General features: G+C 36.0%; 1 protein-coding gene across 3 annotated transcripts in view; it reads left to right on the forward strand.

Moving 5' to 3' along the window:
- The window catches only part of LOC102972731 (V-type proton ATPase subunit S1-like protein), a 39,546-nt gene that overhangs the window by 12,672 nt on the left and 5,132 nt on the right, over positions 1-21,742 (forward strand). For 2 of the 3 annotated variants that reach the window (XM_042989378.1, XM_015536523.2), the window contains 5 exons: positions 11,218-11,261; positions 11,518-11,579; positions 13,119-13,354; positions 19,096-19,146; positions 21,497-21,737. In XM_042989378.1, the coding sequence (XP_042845312.1) occupies positions 11,538-11,579; positions 13,119-13,354; positions 19,096-19,146; positions 21,497-21,737 (570 nt within the window). In that variant the 5' untranslated portion in view covers positions 11,218-11,261; positions 11,518-11,537. Of the gene's footprint in view, positions 1-4,037; positions 4,158-11,217; positions 11,262-11,517; positions 11,580-13,118; positions 13,355-19,095; positions 19,147-21,496; positions 21,738-21,742 lie in introns of those variants that run through there. The other variant, XM_007079788.3, reaches the window with a different exon arrangement.

Below are 21,742 nucleotides of genomic sequence, written 5' to 3' on the forward strand. Positions count from 1 at the left end.
GTAATAAACTTCTTTGTCTCTGGCCCTGGAGTCTTGTGTCTTCTGCCAGAATCCATGAAACTAACAAGCTGACTTGTTAGCTTATCAGTTGGGTAAAATGTCAGACCCTTCACAGTTCTGGACAAGGACCCTTCAGCCATATCAGCGGGGAGGTACAATGCCAAGCAGGTGATATCTTAGTGCCTTGCAGCCTGCAAATTATCACATTAACATTTTTATCATTGCTTTTCTAAAGTTACAGATGAGCTATTCTCTGACAATCACATCTTAAGTGTGACTTCTATTTTAAAATACATGTGTGAAACCTACTAGCTACTAATTATTCTACCTTAAATAGTCTTCACCAAGTGGAGGAAAATTTCAACAACAGAAGGAATGCTGTTTTAAAAATTTAGGAATCAAGACATAAAATATATTGAAATGAAACTTGATTTAAAAATAAAAATTGTGTATACATTTGTGCACCTGAAAATATAACTGGAAATATAACTTACATGGTAAGCACCAAGGAGGTAACAGTATGGTCTCTGAGTGTTAACTGAACCATTATTATCACAGTACAGGGGTCTTCATGGGCTTGGCCTCTTACCTTCCCGTGACCAGGGATTTGAGGAGCACTGAGATCAGACCCTACTGCTGCTGCCATGGGAGACTATGAGCTATTGCTCTGGCAGCTGGAGGCGATGTACTACATTTGCACTGGCCAGTACGATCACCGTTAGCCTCATGTGGTTACTAACCACTGGAAATTTTGGTTAGTTCGAATTGAGATGTGTATAAATGTAAATTGTATACCAGGTTTCAGACTTAGAGCAGAAAAGGAAGGTAAAATATCTTATTAATTTTTATGTTTGAAATAGTATTATAGATATATTAGGCTAAAGAAAATATATTATTAAAATGAACCTAACCTGTTTGTGCTTCTTTCAGTGTGGCTACTAGAAAATTTTAAATTATATACATAGCTCTCATTATATTTCTGTTGAACAGTGCTATTCTAGGTCCTTGCTCCTCACAGACAAGCAGCATCAGCATCATGTGGAAACTTGTTAGAAACAAAGAAGCTCATGCCCCACCCCAGACTGGATCAGAATTTGCATTTTAACAAAATCTCATGTGATTTGTATGCATGTTCAGAGTTGAGTAGCAGAGCCCTAAGACTAGGATTGCCTGATTTAGCAAATAAAAATACAAGATGTCCAGTTAAATTTAATTTCAGATAAACAACAAATGATTTTTAATACAGCATATCCAAATATTGCATGGAACATACTTATTAAAATTATTTATCGTTTATTTGAAATTCACCTGTTACCGGGTGTCCTATGTATTATTTGGCCAGCCTGCCTATGACTAAACTCCTCCTGTCCAGGCCCATCTTACTACCAGAAATTCCACAAAATCAGGAAAAAGACAGGAAGGTGAAAGGAGAGGTAGGGAGTGGAAGTTGGGCAGAGTGAAAGAACAGAGAAGAAAAGGAAATATGGGAAGTAGAAATAAGATGAGCATGGAAAGGACACATTGATGGTGATGACCTCTTCTGTTTTATAATATTTCTTAGCATCTTCCTTATTTCTCCATCCCCCTCCCCCATCCCTAGTTGTGTGTTCATCTCCTCTTCACTTCTCTATAGGGCTTCCTAGAGCCATGTTAGAGGATGGTGTGTGTACAAAGTACATGTCCTCAGGGTCAAGTCCCCAGCCTTCCTATAATCCATCATCCCTGAAGTGTCGCTTAAAATATGATGCCTTTCAGCTACCAGTACTTTGCCATTAAAGTGCTCGTGGTTCTTAAGTGCCGAAAATGCTGACATATTCATTTTGGAAGATTTTCTTTATTGTGGCATTTTAATTGTATTTTTTTAAATGTAAAATGACTCTTAGGGATTTTGTTCTTTGGTTTGTGTTTTTGCATGTTTTTTAGGTGGCAAGGGAGTGGAAGTGGAGGCTGGCAAGGAAAGAATAACCATAGATATTCTTTTTTTTTTTTAATTTTAGAGAAAGAGAGAGGGAGAGAGCAGGCAAGTTGGGAAGAGGGACAGAGAGAGAGAGAGAGAGAGAGAGAGAGAGAGAGAGAGAATCTCAAGCTCCTAGGCGGGGCTCAATCCCATGACTCTGGGATCATGACCTGGGTTGAAATCAAGAGTTAGATGCTCAACTGACTGAGCCACCCAGGCACCTCTAGATATTCTCTATTTAGCCAGGCATTGAAGTAAGGAAAGGCTTTCATCTATTGTATTATTTATTTAAAATTTTATTTTATTGTGGTAAGAACATTTAACGTGAGATCCACCCTCTTAACAAATTTTTAAAGTGTATAATACAGTATTGTTAACTATAGGTATAATCTTATACAGCAGATCTCTAGAATTTATTAATCTTGCTTAACTGAAACTTTATGCCTGTTGATTAGCAACTACCTATTTCCTCCTCCTCAACCTCCAGCCCCTGGTAACCACCATTCAGTCTTTGCTTTCTATGAATTTGCCTGTTCTAGAACCCTCATGAAAATGGAATCATGTAGTATTTGTGACTGGCTTCTTTCACTTATAATTCCTCAAAGTTCATCCATGTTGTCACATATTACAGAATTTCCTTTTTTTAAAGGCTGCATAATATTCTGTTGTTTGTATATACTCCATATTCCTTATCCATTCAGCCATCAGCAGATACTTTGGTTGTTTCCACATCCTGACAGGCATTAAGTCATATCTCTTTGTGGTTTTGATTTGCATTTCCCTGATGATTAGTGACATTGAGCACCTTTTTATATGATGTTGGCCATCTGTATGTCATCTTTGGAGAACTGTCTATTCAAGCCCATTTTTAGGTTGGGTTATTTGTGTTGTTTCTGCTATTGAGTTGTAAGAGTACCTCAAATATTTTGGAAAGTAATGATTTATCAGATATATGTTTTGCAAATATCTTCTCCCATTCTGTGGGTTGCCTTCCACTCTGTTGATGGTTTCCTTTGCTGTACAGAAGATTTTTATTCTGATGTAGTTCTGCTTGTCTATTTTTGCTTTTATTGTCTGTGCTTTGGTATCATATCCATGAAATCATTGCCAAGACCAGTGTCATGAAGATTTGCCCTGTGGTTTCATCTAGGTTTTAAGTCTTTAATCTGTTTTGAGTTGATTTTTCTGTCTGGTGTGAAATCAGGCTCTGATTTCATTTTTTGAATGTGGATATCCAGTTTTCCCAGCACCATTTGTCCTTTTCCCATTGTGTGTTCTTGGCACCCTTGCTGAAGAGCAGTTAACTGTATGTGTGAATCTGTTTCTAGGTGCTGTATTCTGTTCTGTTGGTCTTTATGTCAGTTTCTAATGGCAATACTGTACCATTTTAATTACTGTAGCTTTGCAATGTATTTTTAAATAGGAAGTGTGATACATCCAGCTTTGTTCTTTCCCAAGATAGATTTGGCTATTTAGGACCTCAATATATCTTCACAACAATTCTTTGAGTTAAGTACTTTTGTCCCCACTCAGCAGATGAGGAAACTGGAGCTGGGAAAGCACTTGAGGGCTGTCTGACTCCAAAGTCAGTGCTCTTTACCATTACCTTCCATATCTCTCAGCACATGGAGAATCATGAATTTAACAGTACACTGTGAACTAGGACACGTGTAAAATTAGATAAGTTTTAGAGATTTTTACTCACTTATACACCTGAAAAATACATGTAATAATGTATATCTTATAGATTTTTGAGGGCAATTTAATAGCTACCTGAAAAGCAGTATGAGATTCTTATTAAGAGTTAGAGTATCAAAGCAATGCCAGTTTCTGAAAAGAGGTTAATTGAAAATCTGCTCCCCAATAATTTTTCATGAAAAAGCAAACATCTTAAATAGACCCACTGATTTCACTCTATACTCTAAATTAAGCAGTATCAGGACCCTCCCTCCATCCTCTCCCCCACATAATACATCCTGGGAATGTGGTTTTTTTATTGGTTGAATATGTTGTCAGTCACAAGGCATGGAAAGTACTGCCTCTGCCCTGTTTGCATTTATGAATTAGGAGATGTGCTTGGTTAGAAGAAACTGATTAATTTCTTGATGGGAAGAAAAATCTTGTTTAGTTTTTCACTCATTTTTTTATGTATGGGATTTTCTCTAACTTTTGACCAGATACTTGCCAGGAAGAATGTAAGGTGAGTAATTGCACATTTTTAAATTCAGTGCATCTGTTAACTTCAATGCAAGTGTGGAACTAGATGGTTCTGTAATTTCTTTTTATTGTTGCATAGCTATATTTGTTTATAATTCAAATTGGATATATTAGATTAGATCATTCAGTAGCTAATAAAATCATTGAACCAGAGTTTATAAATAAGAGATGAAAATATAATCTTTATTATAAGAGGCAAGAGTTATTTAAAATGCACAAGAAATATTTGTATTGTGTATCAAAGTATGTATCTATGAGAAAATGACTCAAATCAGTGTTCAGGTTTCTTTTACACTTACAAGTAAATGTTGATTTCGTGGTTTTCTCCTGCCATTATTATGAGAGAATAGAACAAGGAAGAATTTAAAAACCTCAGAAATATATAACCTGTCCTTCAAAGAAAAGGTGTTGAATCATTTTAGCTGGTAGGAGATGGTAATTGTTTAGATTACATACTGTTTAAAATTAACAAGCAAAATTTCTATTTCTGTTTCCTTTGTCCCTTTGGCTCTTTCCATACCATATAAGGGAAACTATAGAGATTTATATATAAGGGAGAATATTCAGAATCTGAATAGCATTTAACTTATGTCATATCTCCTAATTACTTATTATGTGCCATCCCAACAAATACATCAGGGAATTTAGTGTGAACTGCCACACAGGGTGGTCTGCCAGAACTTGTGTTAAAGAATCTTTGTCACCAGCTAATAAAAACTAGAAGTACAGGCATTTTCTGTTTGTTTTCCCCATTGTTTGTAAATCAGTGCTTTAAGTTCATTTTCAAATAATAGGTGACCTGTACTCCTTAGATTGTTAAAGCTTAGTAATGTTTCCTTACCTTGTTTATACAGAAATTACTGATTTCTATATTACACTGGTAAAATGTACAGCAAGTACTATAAAGTCCCAATTCTGTTTCTGAAGCAAATTTATTAGGTTTAAATAATCTTAGCTTCAGAAGGGATCCTAGAAATCACATTAATCAATGATCATTTGAATCTAAAAATATAGCATATTAATTCATTATGAAAGAAACAACATTTGCTGTTTTATGAATGTCTTTCAAATCATGGATCTGAAATTTAAAATACCTTTCAGTCCTATGGGTCAATTCAAGGTTCTTACATCTCTAGGAAGGTTGATTGTATTTTAAGCTTAGTACTTGTTTCCTGGGCTTAAGAGAGACTAGGAGTCACCACTCTTCCCTTACATATCACTTCCTCAAATTGGGTTTAAGCAATTCCTTGAACAAAAAGGAAATATTTTTCTTTTCACACAGCTTCCTGTGTGATCTCCTATTTTCCCCTTCCCTGTCAGACTTTGTTCATTCATCAATCTGTTAGTTTATTCATATATGTAACACATATATTTTTAACACTTGGTGCTTTTAAATAGCTAGGCACTGTGCCAGGTTCTGGGTCTACAGTGGTGGTTAAAACAGATAGAGCCCCTGCCTTCATGGAGCTTTAAGTCTAGTGGGGGAGGTTCTCTCACTAATCAAATGTGAGTCATGTTGTGAAAGAAAAGTATGGGAGGCTATGAGCACATATAAATAGGGGGATCTGAACTGCTCTGAGATGGTAAGAATAGTGTTCTTAAGGAAGTGACATTTAAGCTGTGATCTGCAGTATTTGGAGGATACTACCAGGAGGTAGGGGGAAGGGGAGGATAGAGAACATTTCAGGTAGAGGGAATAACAAGGCTAAAACTTTTATGAGAGAAGAAAGGAAGATGAAGCATTCAAGGAACTCAACAAAAGAAAGCTAGTCTGGCTAGAACAGTCAGGGGAATAGGTCAAATGAGGGGAGCACAGTTAGCAGGTCTTTCAGGGCCTTAGAGGTCATGGTGGGAATGTGGTCTTCATCCTGAATAGAACCATGATGGGGCTGCTTCACCTTCACTTTCGTGAAGGCATTCTTGGCAGCCTCATGATGGACTACCTGCTGTATCAAAAATATGGCACAAGCCACTCACCACAAACTTAGGGCTCTTGATTACTTTTCAAAGGTATTGCAGAGATCTCTTTTACTGGACAAGGATCTGAATATTTTAGAGACAGTGTAGGTTTTTTATTTTTTTTATTTTTTAAATTTCTTTTTAACCAGCATTTCTCAATTTATTCACATAGGTAACTTTAACCAGTAGTTCTTTAGCTCTTATTTTAGTTAAGAGATTATGTAGTGATGTGAAAATGCATATAGATTTTATCTTTAGTTGAGATTATGGTATCCCATAAATCCTGATTAATTTAGTGTTATGGGTATGGGAAAGGCATATCTAAATTACAGTCATTTTAAAAAAGAAGCATAGCAGTGTTATTGTATATTCACGACCATAGATTCATTGAAATGAAAATAAGCCTGTGTTGTCTTCTAAAAGTTTTTCATTTGCGAACACATGGAAATTCTTAATGAGTAGAAAAAAGTGTCAAGCCAAGCATATTATCAGTATGGTAGCTTATCCATTCATCTATCCATCCATCCATGCATTCCTTCCTTCCTTCATTCATATACTTTTATTCAGGAATATTAAACTGTTTTGCAAACCAGATACTGTATTTACAAATTGTTAGGCAGTTAGTTAGGCATGAGCTAGGAGAGGTAAAGCAGATGCTGGCCACACCTTCCGAGCCACCCCTGAGGGTTAACACCAAGTTTAGAGCCAAGTCTAAGGGCTAAACACAACAGCAAAGGCCTAGCCACAGTGCTGGCTCAAAAGCCATAAGAGGACTTTGAAGCGCTGAGAATGAGCACAAAAGGTGTAACTTGACCCTTAGAACCTTTAAGGTCAGAACAAAAACTCGTTACACACTCGTAAATATACAATACATAAATAAGTACAATTATCACAGAATGCATCATGGGTAGGTGCATGCGCAGAAGCCAAAATACGATATAACCACCAGCTGTCAATCAAAAACGTCAATCAGGGGTACCTGAGTGGCTCAGTTTGTTGAGCCTTGGACTTCGGCTCAGGTCCTGATCTCATGGTTTGTGAGTTCGAAGCCCACGTCAGCTCACTGCTGTCAGCATGGGGTCTGCTTGGGATCTTCTGTCCCCCTGCTCTCTGCCCATCCCCTGCTCTCTCCCATTCTCTATCTCAAAAATAAACATTTTTTTAAAGTGTCAATCAAAGCCAAACTTACATGTGCAGAAAGCAGGCTTAAAAGGATGCAGCTAGAGCTTCTTGGTGCCATTGCCAGCCTTGCTCCGGCTCTGGTCCGCTTTCACTCTTGAAAGTGTACTATACGGATCTACTCAGTAAACTCTATCTCCCCAGTCTGGTCTTGGGTCTCCAGTTCTTTGATGCATCTGGGACGAGAACCAAGTGACCTGGTAACAATAACTTAATACATTTTTATCTCATTTAGGTAAACTATATCTCAGAATTTTCAGTTTTTGTTCGTTAAAACATTTTAAGATTGAGTACTTAACCCTGTATCGTGATATATGATTTTTTGATCAATGAGATTCAAGTTAAATTTTAAAGTCTGTTTGTGTATGATGATGTTATTGGAAAGCTTGAAGCTCTTTAAGCAGTATTGCCTGGGTATTAGTGTTTCTTTCACATATTCAGTTACTTTGTAACTTTCACTACAGAGTTTGGAGTTTAGGTAAGATAGAGATCTTTTAGCTAAAGCACATCTCTATTGTGGTTACATGATTACTGATTGGAAAATTAAAGTAAATTTACAGGAAATTAAATTTCTTAATGGTCCTAGGTGTAATTGGGCTCAGAGGACTGATTCACGCTAACCCTACTCAAATGAGAGTTACTATAAATCAGAATACAAGTTTATAAATTTTTAAAGGAAGGCATCTTTTTAAAAAGACTAAATTAGACAAATTTAGTCAGTTTATCTTTAGTAACAAACAACTCCAGCTTTCCAGAATCTCATAATCTCAAACATTTATTTCTCACTCATATTACATGTTGATAGCTACAGGTGGGCTGTCATAGCCCTGCTCTAGCTGTTTCCCATGTCTTGTCATTCCAAGACCTAGATTGAAAGAGCACCCCTATTTGGGCATGCCATTGTCTTGGCAGAGGGAAAAGGGCAACAGGTGGCAGACACATGCAATACCTCTGAAAATTTCTAGAGAACTGGCACACTATTGCTTCCATTCATATGCCACTATCTCAACCAAGATGCATAGCCAAGACTTAACTCTGGGGCAGGGAATCTTCTCCACCTACAGGGAGGTGCTGCAAGGTATATGGCCAAGGGCAGGGATATATCCATCTCTGGGATTGTTTCCAGGGAGTTGGGAACAATCATACACTCCACCATACTACCACAGTATTAAAATATGCATAGCGGATTTCTCAAATAATACATTTTAGACATTATCTAACAACTTCCAATTACTATTGACAAAGTTTTAGTCTCCAACACTTCCCTCACCTTTCTTTCTTTATCCCCTCCAGCCCTCCAATATATTATTATTTACATTATTACTTTCATTTAAATCTGTCCATTGGTGGATGTTCAGACAAACAAAATGTGGTATATCCATACAATGAGATATTTCTCAGTAATAAAAGGGAATGAAATATTGACATATGTAACATCAATGAATCCCTATCATTGTGTTAAGATCGAAAAAAGCCAAACACTAAAGAATATGTAGTATTCTATTTATAATTCTAGAAAATGCAAACTAATCTAAAGTGACACCAAGTCTTTAGTTTTCCTGTGGCTGAGAATGGAGGGAACATCTCTCTCCTGCAAAAGTGCATAGGGAAACTTTTGTGTGATGTAAATATTCTGTACCTTTATTATGGTGGTATGCATATGCTCAAACTTATCGGATTGTACACACTGAGTGAATGTAGTTTATTGTACTTAAATTATACCTCAGTAAACTTGATAAAGTGAGAAAAAGTTGTATATATGCATGAATTTATTAATAGCAATGAGTACACATCATGGTCAGTTATTTGTCCTCTTTAGAAATTCTCATTAGTTAATAGAGACTGTATTACCAAGAGAATGGTACATTCAGTTTGTAATTGGTTCCGTGTAATTCATTTTAAAGCACTTTACTGTGATACAGATTTAGTAACTCTTTAGCTAAAATTATGTTTTACATATGGATAATGATATGTAATATATCCCTAATTGTAAATATATTAAGTTTATGTAATATCATATATACATATAGGTCTTAGCAGTCTCTTAAGTATAGAGTTTAATCTGCACTCTCCTATACTATAGGTTCAAGTTATGAAAAATTTAAAATAAACAATAAACTAAAATTTTTATAACATTTATGACACAATTAGAGATCTAAGCAATTGACATATTTAATGTTAAAGAATTATTGATATTTTCTAGATATAACTGGCCTATTATTTTTAAAAGTCCTTATCTTTTAGACATCCATACTTAAGTCAAATAATTTCTGGTATTTTCTTCAAAATAATACCACAGAGGAGAAGTAGGTGAACTCATAAGTGAAAAAAGATTGCTTATGACTTGATAATTACTAAAGCTGGATGTTGGGTACAAGTACATGCAGGTGGGAAGAGGACTTCTGTTTTTCTGTTTGTATGTGTGTGCTCTCAATATTCCATGATTATATTTATGTGTGTTTATAATATTCCATGTTAGAAAGATGTGTAGATTTTCTAAGTTAGCAATTTCACTTCTAGGAATTTATCTTAAGGAACTTCTTGGGGATATGAACAAACAATCTACAATAGTGCTCAGTGTAGTACTGTTTATTAATTGGAAACAATCTAAATACTTAAAGGAATTTGGTCAAATAAATGGATACATTTGTATGATATAAATACTAACATGGAATTCAAAATTATATCAGAAAATCATGATGAGCACTGGGTGATATAGAATTATTCAATCACTATATAGTACATCTGAAACTAATATGACCCTATATGTTAGCTAATGGGAAGTAAAATAAAAACTTAAAAATTACATAAGAAAAATATATAATTACATGAGAAAATATTTGTGATATACGTTTAAGTGGAAAAAAATTTGCACTATTTTTAAGTATTATAAAAAGTAACTTATATGTGTTGTGTGTGTGCATCTCTGTGTTTGTGTGTGTGTACAGTGAAACAACAGAAGGATATATATTATAATTTATATCCTAGGGGTGCCTGGGTGGCTCGGTCAGTTAAGCATTCTACTCTTGATTTTGACTCAAGTCATGATCTCATGGTTGGTGGGATCCAGCCCACATCTGGATCTTCTGTGCTGATAGCGTGGAGCCTGCTTGGGATTCCTTCTCTCCCTCTCTCTCTGCCCCTCTCTTGCATGCGCACGCTCTCTCTCTGTCTCTCAAAATAAATAAAATAAACTTAAAAAAATTTACATCCTCATAATTTTCAGAAATAGCTTTTTGGCAATCGGGTCTTTTTTAAATTTTTATTTATTTGAAGTGCTTATTTCATTTGAGAGAGCTAGTGAGTGCGCAAGTGGGGAAGAGGGAGAGAGGGAGAGGGAGAGAGAACCTCAAATGGGCTCCACACTCAGTGTGGATCCTGACATGGAGGTCAATTTCACGAATGGTGAGATCATAATGTGAGCCAAAATCAGGAGTCTGACGCCCAAACCCCACTCAGGCATTCCCAGTGCATCTTTTTTTTTTTTTTTAATAAAAATGATTGAATATTTTTGCTTTCATATACTGAGTACAGGGAGTATAAAATTTCATGGTAAAATATTTTATTATGTTTTATTGTTTGACTATTTGGTTTATTATTTGGTTATTTTTGGTTAAACCTCAGTGTTTAGCACACTGCTTGGCACATAGTAGGCCTTCAATAATAATATTCACTGGATAAGGATTAGGGTTGATATTTACAAATTTAAAAAAATCTGAATTTTTCATGTTTTCTTTGAAGAACATGTATTACTTTTTAAAATCAGAAATTTGCTATGGAAAAGTAAACAGTTTTGACAGGTACTTTGCCTTCTACTTTGATGTATCATAAACTGAGATATCCTCCTTCAAACTTCTTATAAAATCCGAAATTTAGCTATTCAGCATCTTTTTGTTTTTTTCTAGTTTCATCTCTCAGACATCTTCAAATAAAGAAGTGGTTGTAAACGGTAAGATCTGTATTTGTCCTTATGATTCCTTGAAGGGTTGAGGAGAAGGTTATTGTCTGTCATGGGCTTCCCTGAACACTGGTGATTGGAACAGCAGTCTCTTATGTAAAATCTCTTGAACTAGTATATTCTAAATTATCAGTCAGAAGAGGCTCAAGCCTGGTATATTTCACATTGCTTAGCATTTTATTGTCATTCGGTTATATTAATAAATAAGTTACATTTAGCCTTTGTATTCGTATCATTTATTTGACAGATCTGCAGAGTAATGGAGATATGAAACAAACCCAGAATTGTACAACAGTACCAATCACACAGGTATGGATATGTTAGGAAACTAGATTGTATCTTAAAAAAAAAAATTAAACATGTTTCAATCAGGTCGGAGCCACTGTGAAAACATAAATAATAATTCTGTTAATAACTAACATTCTTGTTTAAGCTTTGGGTGGGGGAATACATTACAATAGTCTTATGGTAAAGAAAAAAACTAAAGTTTTACTTGCTCTTGTATATTTTCATTACAATATTCAGCTTTACTTTTGTTACTTTCTAGGCAGGATCACTATAGTAACGGTTTATCTTTGGTTACTAGTAAGCTTGGATTGCTGCTGCTTCTTTAATTTCTCTTTTATCTGTACTTATCCTGGAGTAATTGGTATGAAATGGTTGATGTAGATAAGTAGATCTTCTTTCAGATATAGACCTGCCTTTGTGACTTCCAGGGTCAAGTACCAAAGTGCATTGTCTTGAGCTTCCTAGAAATCAGCAAGGGTTTCATAAAATGAAGAATGATATTAGAATACCCTGTTAGTTTATGTATATTAAATAATCTGGAGCTGCACTGTCCTAAGCAGTAGCCAGTAGCCATATGTGGCTATTTAAATTTAAACTCAAATGAAATAATGTTAAGTAAAATTAAGAATTAATGTCCTCAGTTGCACTGGCCACATTTGGTGCCATAAGAGCTACATATAGCTAGAGCCTGCTGCGCTGGACACTGCAGATATTAAACATATCCAGTATTGCAGAATGTTCTATTGGGCACTAATGGTCTGGAGAATTATGCTTGGTATCTAGAAGCCTCTTGTTTGTTGGTTTGTTTTTTTGTTTAACATCTTAATTTCTTTATTTTAAAGTCCTGTTTTATTTAGGTTCTGATTTTCATGGCATGTTGAATTTTTGTTTTTAATTACTAGACTTTTTTTTTTGAGCAGCTTTAGGTTTACAGAAAAAAACTGAACAAAATATAAGTTTCCTATATGCTTTCTCAATCACTCCCCACTTCAGTTTCCCCTTTATTTAACATTTTGTGTTAGTTTGGTATGTTTGTTAAAGTTGATGAACCAATATTGATAGATTATTATTAACTAAAGTCCATAGTTTACACTAGGATTCACTCTCTGTGTTGTACATTTTATGAGTTTTGACAAATGTATAATGTTATCTATTACTGTTAATAGTGTTTTACAGAATAATTATTTCATGGCTCTAAAAATCTATGCTCTACCTATTCATCCCCACTTTCTCTCCCAGGCTGGTGACTTTTTAAAGTCTATATTGCTAATATTATCATTTGCAAAATTGGATCTTTTTTTTTTTTTTTAACAATTTGGTCCTTTCCAATTTGGGTGCTTTGTGGAACTAGTTTCATATACTTTTCAGACATACCTGTCATTTTAGCTTGTTATGATTAAGATGGGTCTACTTGTCTCCTTTGTCCCACAGTAGTATGGACTCTGGAGCTGGAGAGATCAGAGACTCAATAGGTTGTGAATTAATCCTTTTACTTCTGAGAAGCCTTTTGTACCATGGAAACAAATCCATCTCTTAAATTTTGTTTATTTGGTTAACTAGACTCTCAACTACACTCTGAGCAGACAAGGACATTTGGAAAAAGAAGCTTGGAATGCATTCAGCCATCATAGCCCAGTTAATGTCTCTATGGATGGAATTCCTTGCATTCTTTTCTGGGCCAAAAGAATAACAATAAAATTTAAGAATCAGACCTGGCTGGATTTTACAGATGAAGCTTTTGGACAGAAGGCAGCAGTGGATACTAGCAACTCAAATTGCAGTGAAGAAAGTGCCACGTAAGTTGCCATTAGGGTATTGTGATCTGTTAACTGGGCGTTCGAGTTTTCTGACATTTCAGAAGATGGAAGTAGGTTCGTTTGTAGTTAACTTGAAACACATCTCTGAGGAAATGTTTAACATCTACAATGAAAGAAAAATCAGAAATTAATTTAAAAACTATTTTTCCTAGCTATTTTCTTGTTATAATACCTCAAGGAAAATCAGAGTTGTGAAAGAGGAGGTTTTCCAAACTCATTCTGAAAACTGAAGAGGACCCCAGGCTTGGTATCAACTCCAAATGTGAGGTGTCCACCTACTTTTGTGCCAGCAGGGAGGAAATCGTGTATCAGCAAGCCGAGTCCTACGCCTTCTACTGGGGGAAACCATGAAGGCTGACTCTAGCCAAGGAAGAGTCCCAATTCTAGAGAGTGTTCTGAAGTTGTGGAATGTTGCCAGTTTGCAGGGGTATCTTTGAATGGCCAAATTTCAGAGAATTCTTTAGAACAGTTCTTCAAAATGATTATAATAATTGCTTTTGATTTGAGATAAGCAGATTAAACAAATATCCCTTTTAAGGAGGAAATCAATGTCCAGTACCTTTCTCTGCTTTTAGTCATCTGAGCAAAAATTTTTTCTTGTATTTGTTTTGGTCAAGAAGGAGTAAGTCTGGCATGTCCCACTTGCTTTCGGTAAATCTCCTTGCTTTCAACATTTGCTGGTATAATGAAGGCTTTTGGAAGATTGTCTGCATTTGTTCTGGCCTGGTTGAGATGGGCAGAATGCTAATGTATACTGTGTATTTGTGTGTGTGTGTGTGTGTGTGTGTGTGTGTGTGTGTGTGTGGCATTTTTACTCCAGAACTTGACATTTCATTTAAAAATTATTGATGGGTGAAAATGGATTGTATTAGTATTACAAGTTATATTACAAGTTTTAGTAAGCATCTTGCTATTCAGAATGATTGTCTCTTATTAGAGAATTAGAGGATTCTAAGTATAAGCATCCAGAGTCCTCCCAGATTTGTTTATTCTGTTACAGCACAGACTACCAAAGAGACTCCAGCACTGCTGAGAGCTCAGGACTTGTTCCTTGGGCTCTAATTAATTCCCTACAGGGCTCTTTATTTGTGGTCAGCTGCCTGGAGAGAGGCTGATTGCCTAGGGATCATCTTGCCTGTCTGTGGCTGACTGGCCCTTCTTGATTCCATTTATTCTGACCACAGGATATTTGTGGGGGAGATCAGAGCACCACAGTTTTTTTGCTGGGCTTTAGAAATCTTAATGATCACTGGGAACCCAGAAACAGAAAAAATGACAACTTGGCTTCTAGGCCCAGTTCTGCCAGTGAGCTTTGTGACTTTACAAATAGGAGCTGCCATAGGATCATATCTGTGAATGGAGGTGATGGCATCTATTAATTGTAACAGGCCTGGAGCATTTGCCATGGATCAGGCACAGAGCAAGGACTTCACGGGCACAATATTTATTATTCCTTACAATACTATTGTGAAAAAGTCCCTGAGTCACAGACCATTACCATCTGAAATCAAACTTCGTAGAGGTTAGGAAATTTGATAAGACCATACAGCTTGTTTGCTAGTAGAGCTGAGGTCTACCATGTTTTTAATAGTGGCATTTTACCTCCTCTCTCTTGGCGCTATCTCATAGCATCATGATAATCAAATGGGGAGGGGCACCTGGGTGACTCAGTTACCGGCTCATTCAGCTAAATGTCCAACTTCAGCTCAGGTCACGATCTCAGTTTGTGAGTTCGAGCCCCGCTTTTAGCTCTGAGCTGTCAGTGCAGAGCCTGCTTCACATCCTCTCTCTCTCTCTCTCTGTCCCTCTCCCTCTCCTCCTCCTCCTCCCCTGATTGCATGTGAGTTCTCTTTCTTTCTCTCTCTCTCTCAAAAAAAAAAAAAAAAAACATTAAAATCAAATGGGGAATTGTATGCATGAGAACTTGTCAGGGGCTACTCAAAGTGGTAGTATTACCTTCCTAACATGCTAATGATAAACTAGAGTAAAATAGTGCCTAGTTTGCTGGTGGAAGGACCTAGGGAAGCTTTGGTTTTCATAATGCACAAAGGAATAATTGGGTGGAACCTGACTTTTCTTCTTGGCCACCAATGTAATAATTCTACTGGGACAAGTTCTGAGTGAATAGCCCCCACCTCCTGGAGTACTGCTCAGGCAAGTGTGCCCACATCCAGGACAGCCGACCCAAGGGCATGAGTGGGAGGCTTCCCAGTACACTAAGCATGCAGGGACCAGATATTGAGTCCGTCCCTCATTCCTGTGAATTGTGGACATTAGTGGGCATTTGCTGTGCTGGCAAGGAAATCTTCTATTCTCAAGAACCAGAAAGGGAGTGATGGAAAGAACAAACCCAAATAAAGACATAACCATGTAGGGTCAAAAGCACAGATTAAAAAAATATGACCTTGTTTTAGTGCCTGGAAACAAAATGTTCAGGGAAAGGCGAATTGTTGGCAGACAGATTTGCTACGGAAGTCTTTTTAAATAGTGAAAGCCCTACAAATAGAGCATAATCTGAGCATCTGTGTGTATTTTGAGTTTAGGCAATTATAGTCTGAAGAATTCAGAGTCTGTTTGAAACGTGGGAGGTTAGGGCGCTTGGAAGAGTAAAAGCTCTTTTTTGAGTGACTTACTAGATTGTATTTCTCCTTCGTGTTCTCAGGTAATGGTGCCGTGGCTGGCAGTTAAGAGCCTCACTGAATGATTGTCGAATTTGCTTTCTTGAAATCAAGTATGTTCTTTACTCTGCAGCAGAGCATGTTAACAGCTTTCACCAAAACCAGGACTGCTGGAGAGAACTCTTGCAGGGTCAGAAGCATAGAGGCCATTGAGCTGCTCCATCAGAAGGGGGGAGCCGTTAGGGTGGGCTCAGTGTGGCCTTGCTTTGAATTTTAGTTCATCAGCTACAGAGCCAGTTTATAGATAACTAAGCTATTCTGATTCCTTGGAAGAAGTAGAGAAATGTGTGTTAGAGTAAGTGACCAATCAAATTCATAAAATACTATTCAAGGAGTACAATTTATTTCTTAGAAGTTTTAAGTAATTTGTTAACTATTAGAATATTATTAGAGAAAGGCCTTTTGGAGACTTGCTTAACTGAGTAAATTACCTTATAAAGTATTTATAAATGAGTGCTTTTAAGGTGCCTGAGCTTATTATGTTAGGAAATAAAGATAATTCTCTTAGTGACTTTATTTACCAGGTTTATTTTATAAATATCCCTTACCCCATAGATAGTATGAAGATAAACTTTAGCTCAATCACTGACATTTCTATTTCTTGATAAGTAGGACCAAATTAATGAGATTATATTTGTGTTTTTTTTTTTCAAGTTTGTAATTTTACATTTTATGGCTACCCACTTTTGCTTTTTTGGTTTTATGGCATATGTTGAGGTGTTATAACTTCTAGACATTATAATGTCTATTATATAGATAATATATAATACATAATATATTATAATATTTATATATATTTATATAACATATATTTATAATATATAATATATAAAAGGATGCAGCACCATCCTTTCTGTATTTACATTTTTCACATTTTCTCATTTCAGTTATTTAGCTTTTTCTCATTTTTATTTTTCAACCTTATTGAAATATAATAAAATACACTAAACTACACATGTTTAAAGTACACACTTTGATCAATTTTGATGTGTTTGTACACGCATGAAACCATTACTATAATCAAAACAGCAAACATTTTCATCACCCTGAAAAGTTTCTTCGTGCCCTTTTGTGATCTTTCTCTCCTGCCACTCCCACCCCTCCAGGTAACCACTGATCTGCTCTCTATCATTATAGATGAGTTTGAATTTTCTAGAATTTTATATAAATATACTCATACAGTGTATATTCTTTTTTAGTCTGGCTTCTTTCACTTAGCATAATTATTTTGATATTCTTCTGCTTTGTTGCATGTGTCAAAGTTATGTTCCTTTTTACTGCTGAGTAGTAAGTACTCCATAGTATGGATATACCACTACTTATTTGTCCATCCACCTCTTGATGGAAATTTGGTTTTTGCCCCAGTTTTTAGATAGCTTTCCAAATAAAGCCGTGTTAAACGTTCATGTGTAAGTCTGTATACGAACATATATTTTCATTTCTCTTAAATAAGTATCTAGGAGGGGAATGGTCAGATCATATGGTATACGTATGTTTGGCTTTTTAAGAAACCACCAAATTGTTTTTTGTACCATTTACCTTCCCACCAGCTTTGTGTGAGGAGGTTCTGGTTGCTTTACATCCTCACCAACACTTGGAATGGTCAATGTAAGACTGTAAAGAAAATATTTTTATTGTTTCTGCATGGTTAGCAATTTCTGGACAAATTTTACTGGGACTTGGGTTAAAAAATAAGCCTTGGAGTTAGTTAGTAGTTTAGTTAGATTCATCTCCTTAGAAGAAAGTGTTTACCTGTCAGGAGTACTGAACCTCAGGACCATGGACATATTGCAGGGTTTGGAAAAGCAGAGAGACTTCTTGTCTTCCTCTTAGAAATAATTATTTACATTCATGGGTATTAGACATGCAGCCGTTTGTCTCCTTTAAGATAAGCTATTTCTCCCATTCAAAGGCTAATAAAACTCATCTGCTTACATTGTGAGGTAGGTAACTAGTACCCTTCTCTTTTCATGTTTCCAGGACAGTTTTTGACACTATGGAAGCAAATGTTTTCTTCCTCTCTCAGGAGGTGAAGGGGTACCACAGTCTCCCTCTTATATAAACTCCCAGATTCATAATTTTGGTGTTCCTCATCTGTATTAAAAATCTCAGTATGTACAGGATGATATCTGGCTCTCATCATGTTTCTAAGGCAGAAGAATTCAGTTAAAAGGGGAATCAGGGCACCTGGGTGGCTCAGTGTCCGACTTTGGCTCAGGTCATGATCTCACAGCTCTAGAGTTCAAGCCCCACATCAGGCTCTGTGGTGATAGCTCAGAGCCTGGAGACTGTTTCTGATTCTGTGTCTCCCTTTCTCTGCTCCTCCCCTCTCAAAAATAAGTAAATATTTTTTAAAAACTCTTTAAGAAAAAAGGGGAACCAATATGGTTATTGCTATGAGTTAGTAATAATCTGTTTCTGCTCCCAGAAATCTCCTGTTAACTTTTACAAAAGTGTGAATAAATATGGATTTTAAAAGCTTAAGAGTAGGTTCTTAAAAAAAAATTCAGCCATTTCAATTACTGTATCATGGTGCTTTTATCTTATTGTGGTCTTATTTTATATTTTGCTGATAGCTAATGATGTGCTGAGCATCTTTTCATGTGCTTATTAGCTATTTGTGTATTTTCCTTTGTGAAGTGCCTGTCTTTTCCCCATTTTTAAGTTAGGTTGGTTGCCTTCTTATTATTGAATTGTTAGTGTTATTTATTATATTCTGGATACTAATTCTTTGTGTATATGTATTGTGAATATTTTCTCTTGTTCTGTGGCTTGCCTTTTTTTGTTTCTTAACACTGTTAAGAGTATTTCTGAAGAGTAAAATTTTGAATTTAATAAAGTACATTTATCAATTTTTCTTTATATTTCATACTTCTATTTTTTTTCAAGAAACCATTGGCTACCCCAAGATTCCAAAACTGCTATATGTTTATTCTATAAGTTTTATAGCTTTAGTTGTTCCATTTTGAGGTAAGTTTGTAGTAGAGTGTTATGTAAAGGTTATTTGTATTTTGATGGATTATGTTCTTTCTGTTTTCTTAGTTTATCTATGAAGTTTGGTGATGCTGAAAGTCCCAAAGGTCTTGATATAAGGTAAGTATGGATACTACTTTAAAAGGTCATAAATTCAGCACTCCAGTTTAGTTCCATATAATTTACTCATTCAACATGTAGTAAGTATCAAGGACTTCCTATGTGCCAAGCACTGTGACACGTGAAATGCCACACTTAACTAACTGTACAAAGTCAGTGATTTTATGGTAGGATCCTATCATAATGCTTTCTTCAGTTTCTACCAAAGCATCTGTGTAGTTTTTCCCTCCTCAGTTAAGACCTAGAAATCACATGAACCTGAGAATGTAATAGTCTTTTTCTTCTGAGCAAAGACTAAAATATATGTAAAGCTCCGAAGCTGTGACTCTGGTTTGAAGTTATTTTCTATATAATACCTTACAGTGAATCACACGTCATCTAATAATAGCAAAAAGGTCTCTGTTAGCTGAATTTCCCAGCAGACAACACAGGCCTACATTTTGCTCTGCTTATGTATGGAAGAATATATCTGCCAAGCAGTTAGGAACTGCTCCAGGAGTGGGGCACAATTTGAAGGCATTATATACTTTTTCTTATAATAATGAAATGTTTCCATTTCTATAGGACCAACCTTTTCATGGAGACAAATAGCCGTGTCTTTAACATTACTTGAAACACCAGCAGGATGTGGTAGGGTAGTCTTTCCTAAGCTGTGTTCCATGGAACACTTCTGCTCTGTAAAAATATTTACAAGATTCCTAGGAAAGGGGTTCTGTGGCCAGATGTGTTTGAGAAAGACTGCACTCCATGTCCTCCTCTTGGAGATTGACACTATAAATTTGTATTAAACTTAAATTTATTAAATTTAATGTATAAAATTAAAGTTACTATGAAGACATGCTCTTAAGGAAGATTCCTGCACTTGGTAACTTTGATTAACCTCATGTTTCCTGTGTTTATCTCGGAAAGCTCTTTCCTCAGAATATTTGTCTACATGTCATGTAACACTAGTGTTTCACTGATCATAATTTAAAAAATACATATCATCATATTTCAGAGAAACTTTATGAGGAAAATAGAATCCCACAAGGTGAGTAAACATATATACAAACCCAAATACACATACCTGTTTCATATAGGAATGAGGAATAGTTTTTATTCGAATAGCACCTTTTTCCCCCAAAAGGAAATTAGCTTTATGATTCTTATTTTTTCTGATGATAAGGGTATGTGGCAGACACTGTCAGTACCCTAGCTGTGTCACTTTGGGCATTTCCATTTGAGAGTACTGTAGTCCACCAGCTCAACTTTGAATTGTCAGCCCTTCCTTACCTAAAAGCTTTCTTTAGTCAGAGAGTTCCACTGCCTCTTATCCCTACCTCAGCAGCTCTCAGTCAGTGACCGAAAGAAGTGTATAAACACCCCAGCTCCCTCACCCTCAGATCAGATAACAGGCATGTGAACTACTCTGTCTCCCAGGGTACCCCATGGGCATCAAACCCCACCTGCTCATTGTGGAAACTTGCTTAACAATGTGTCCTTTTGGGGTGCCTTCTACTCTGTCATTTCTCTTTTTCCCGTTTGACATATTTTGAGTGACTAAATTGCCAAATAAGTTTGGGACCACCTCCCCAAATACTTCTATTCACATCATTGTCTCAGGGTCTGCTTCTGTAGGGGCCCAATGCATGTCCAGAAAACAGAAAAATCAGAAAATATTAATCTATGAAAAGAACGTGAAAATTATTCATAATTTAACCTCCATTTGTAATCATTAATATTTTGATCTCTGTCCTTCCAGAATTTTTTCTATGTAGTCATACATTTTTTTAATGAAGAAATGATCATGACATATTATAACTTTTTTATTGCTAGAGAGTATTTCATTCCAAAATGGTTAAGAGTAAGGGCTCTGGTCTCAAATTGGATTCAAAGCTCTGCTCCCATACCTAATCTCTGAGTAAATTTGCACAGGTTCTTTCCTTAACTCCACTGTGCCTTGATTCATCACCTATGACATGAGGGTAATAATATTGTGTATCTCATGTTAAATAATAGAAGGGTGCTTGACACAGTAAAAGCTTTTATTATTAGTTTTGACCCTTATTTATTTAACTAATTCTGTGTTATTGTCCATTTAGTTTTCCTCAACCTTTTGCAAAGTAAAATCAAGTTTTGATTACAAAAGAAAATAAAACAAGTTTCTTTGTGTTTTTCTTTTTGAAGGAGTTTGTACCATTCACTTTTATTCCTACCCATCAGGAAACTCTTCTCTAGAACTAGAAGTAAACTCTCACTGAGCCAGTTCTGCTACCTGACAAAAGAGGGTGCAATTGCTCTGTTAATAGATGATTTCCTGTGTAGCAAAAATCAAGTGCTTTAGGAGTGATACTGTTGTAATCTTTTTCAGATTCACCCTTACCAATTACAAAAAGTCTTACATCCAGAGCTGGTTTAGTTTGCACAGAGTTGAGATTATTTTCAATAATTCGATCCAAGCAACTTTTAATGCCACTGGCATATATGCTCTATCGAGTTATTCCTACCACTGCCAGCATGTCAGCAGCCTGCAGCGTTATGATGCCCTCTTGTTGCCCAGCTACGTGGATGATACTTCAAGCCTGTGGGAGGTCACTTTTGTTGATTTCCAGGTAAT

This window comes from Panthera tigris, chromosome A1 (genome assembly GCF_018350195.1).
Source record: "Panthera tigris isolate Pti1 chromosome A1, P.tigris_Pti1_mat1.1, whole genome shotgun sequence".
In the NCBI taxonomy this organism is placed as follows: Eukaryota; Metazoa; Chordata; class Mammalia; order Carnivora; family Felidae; genus Panthera; species Panthera tigris.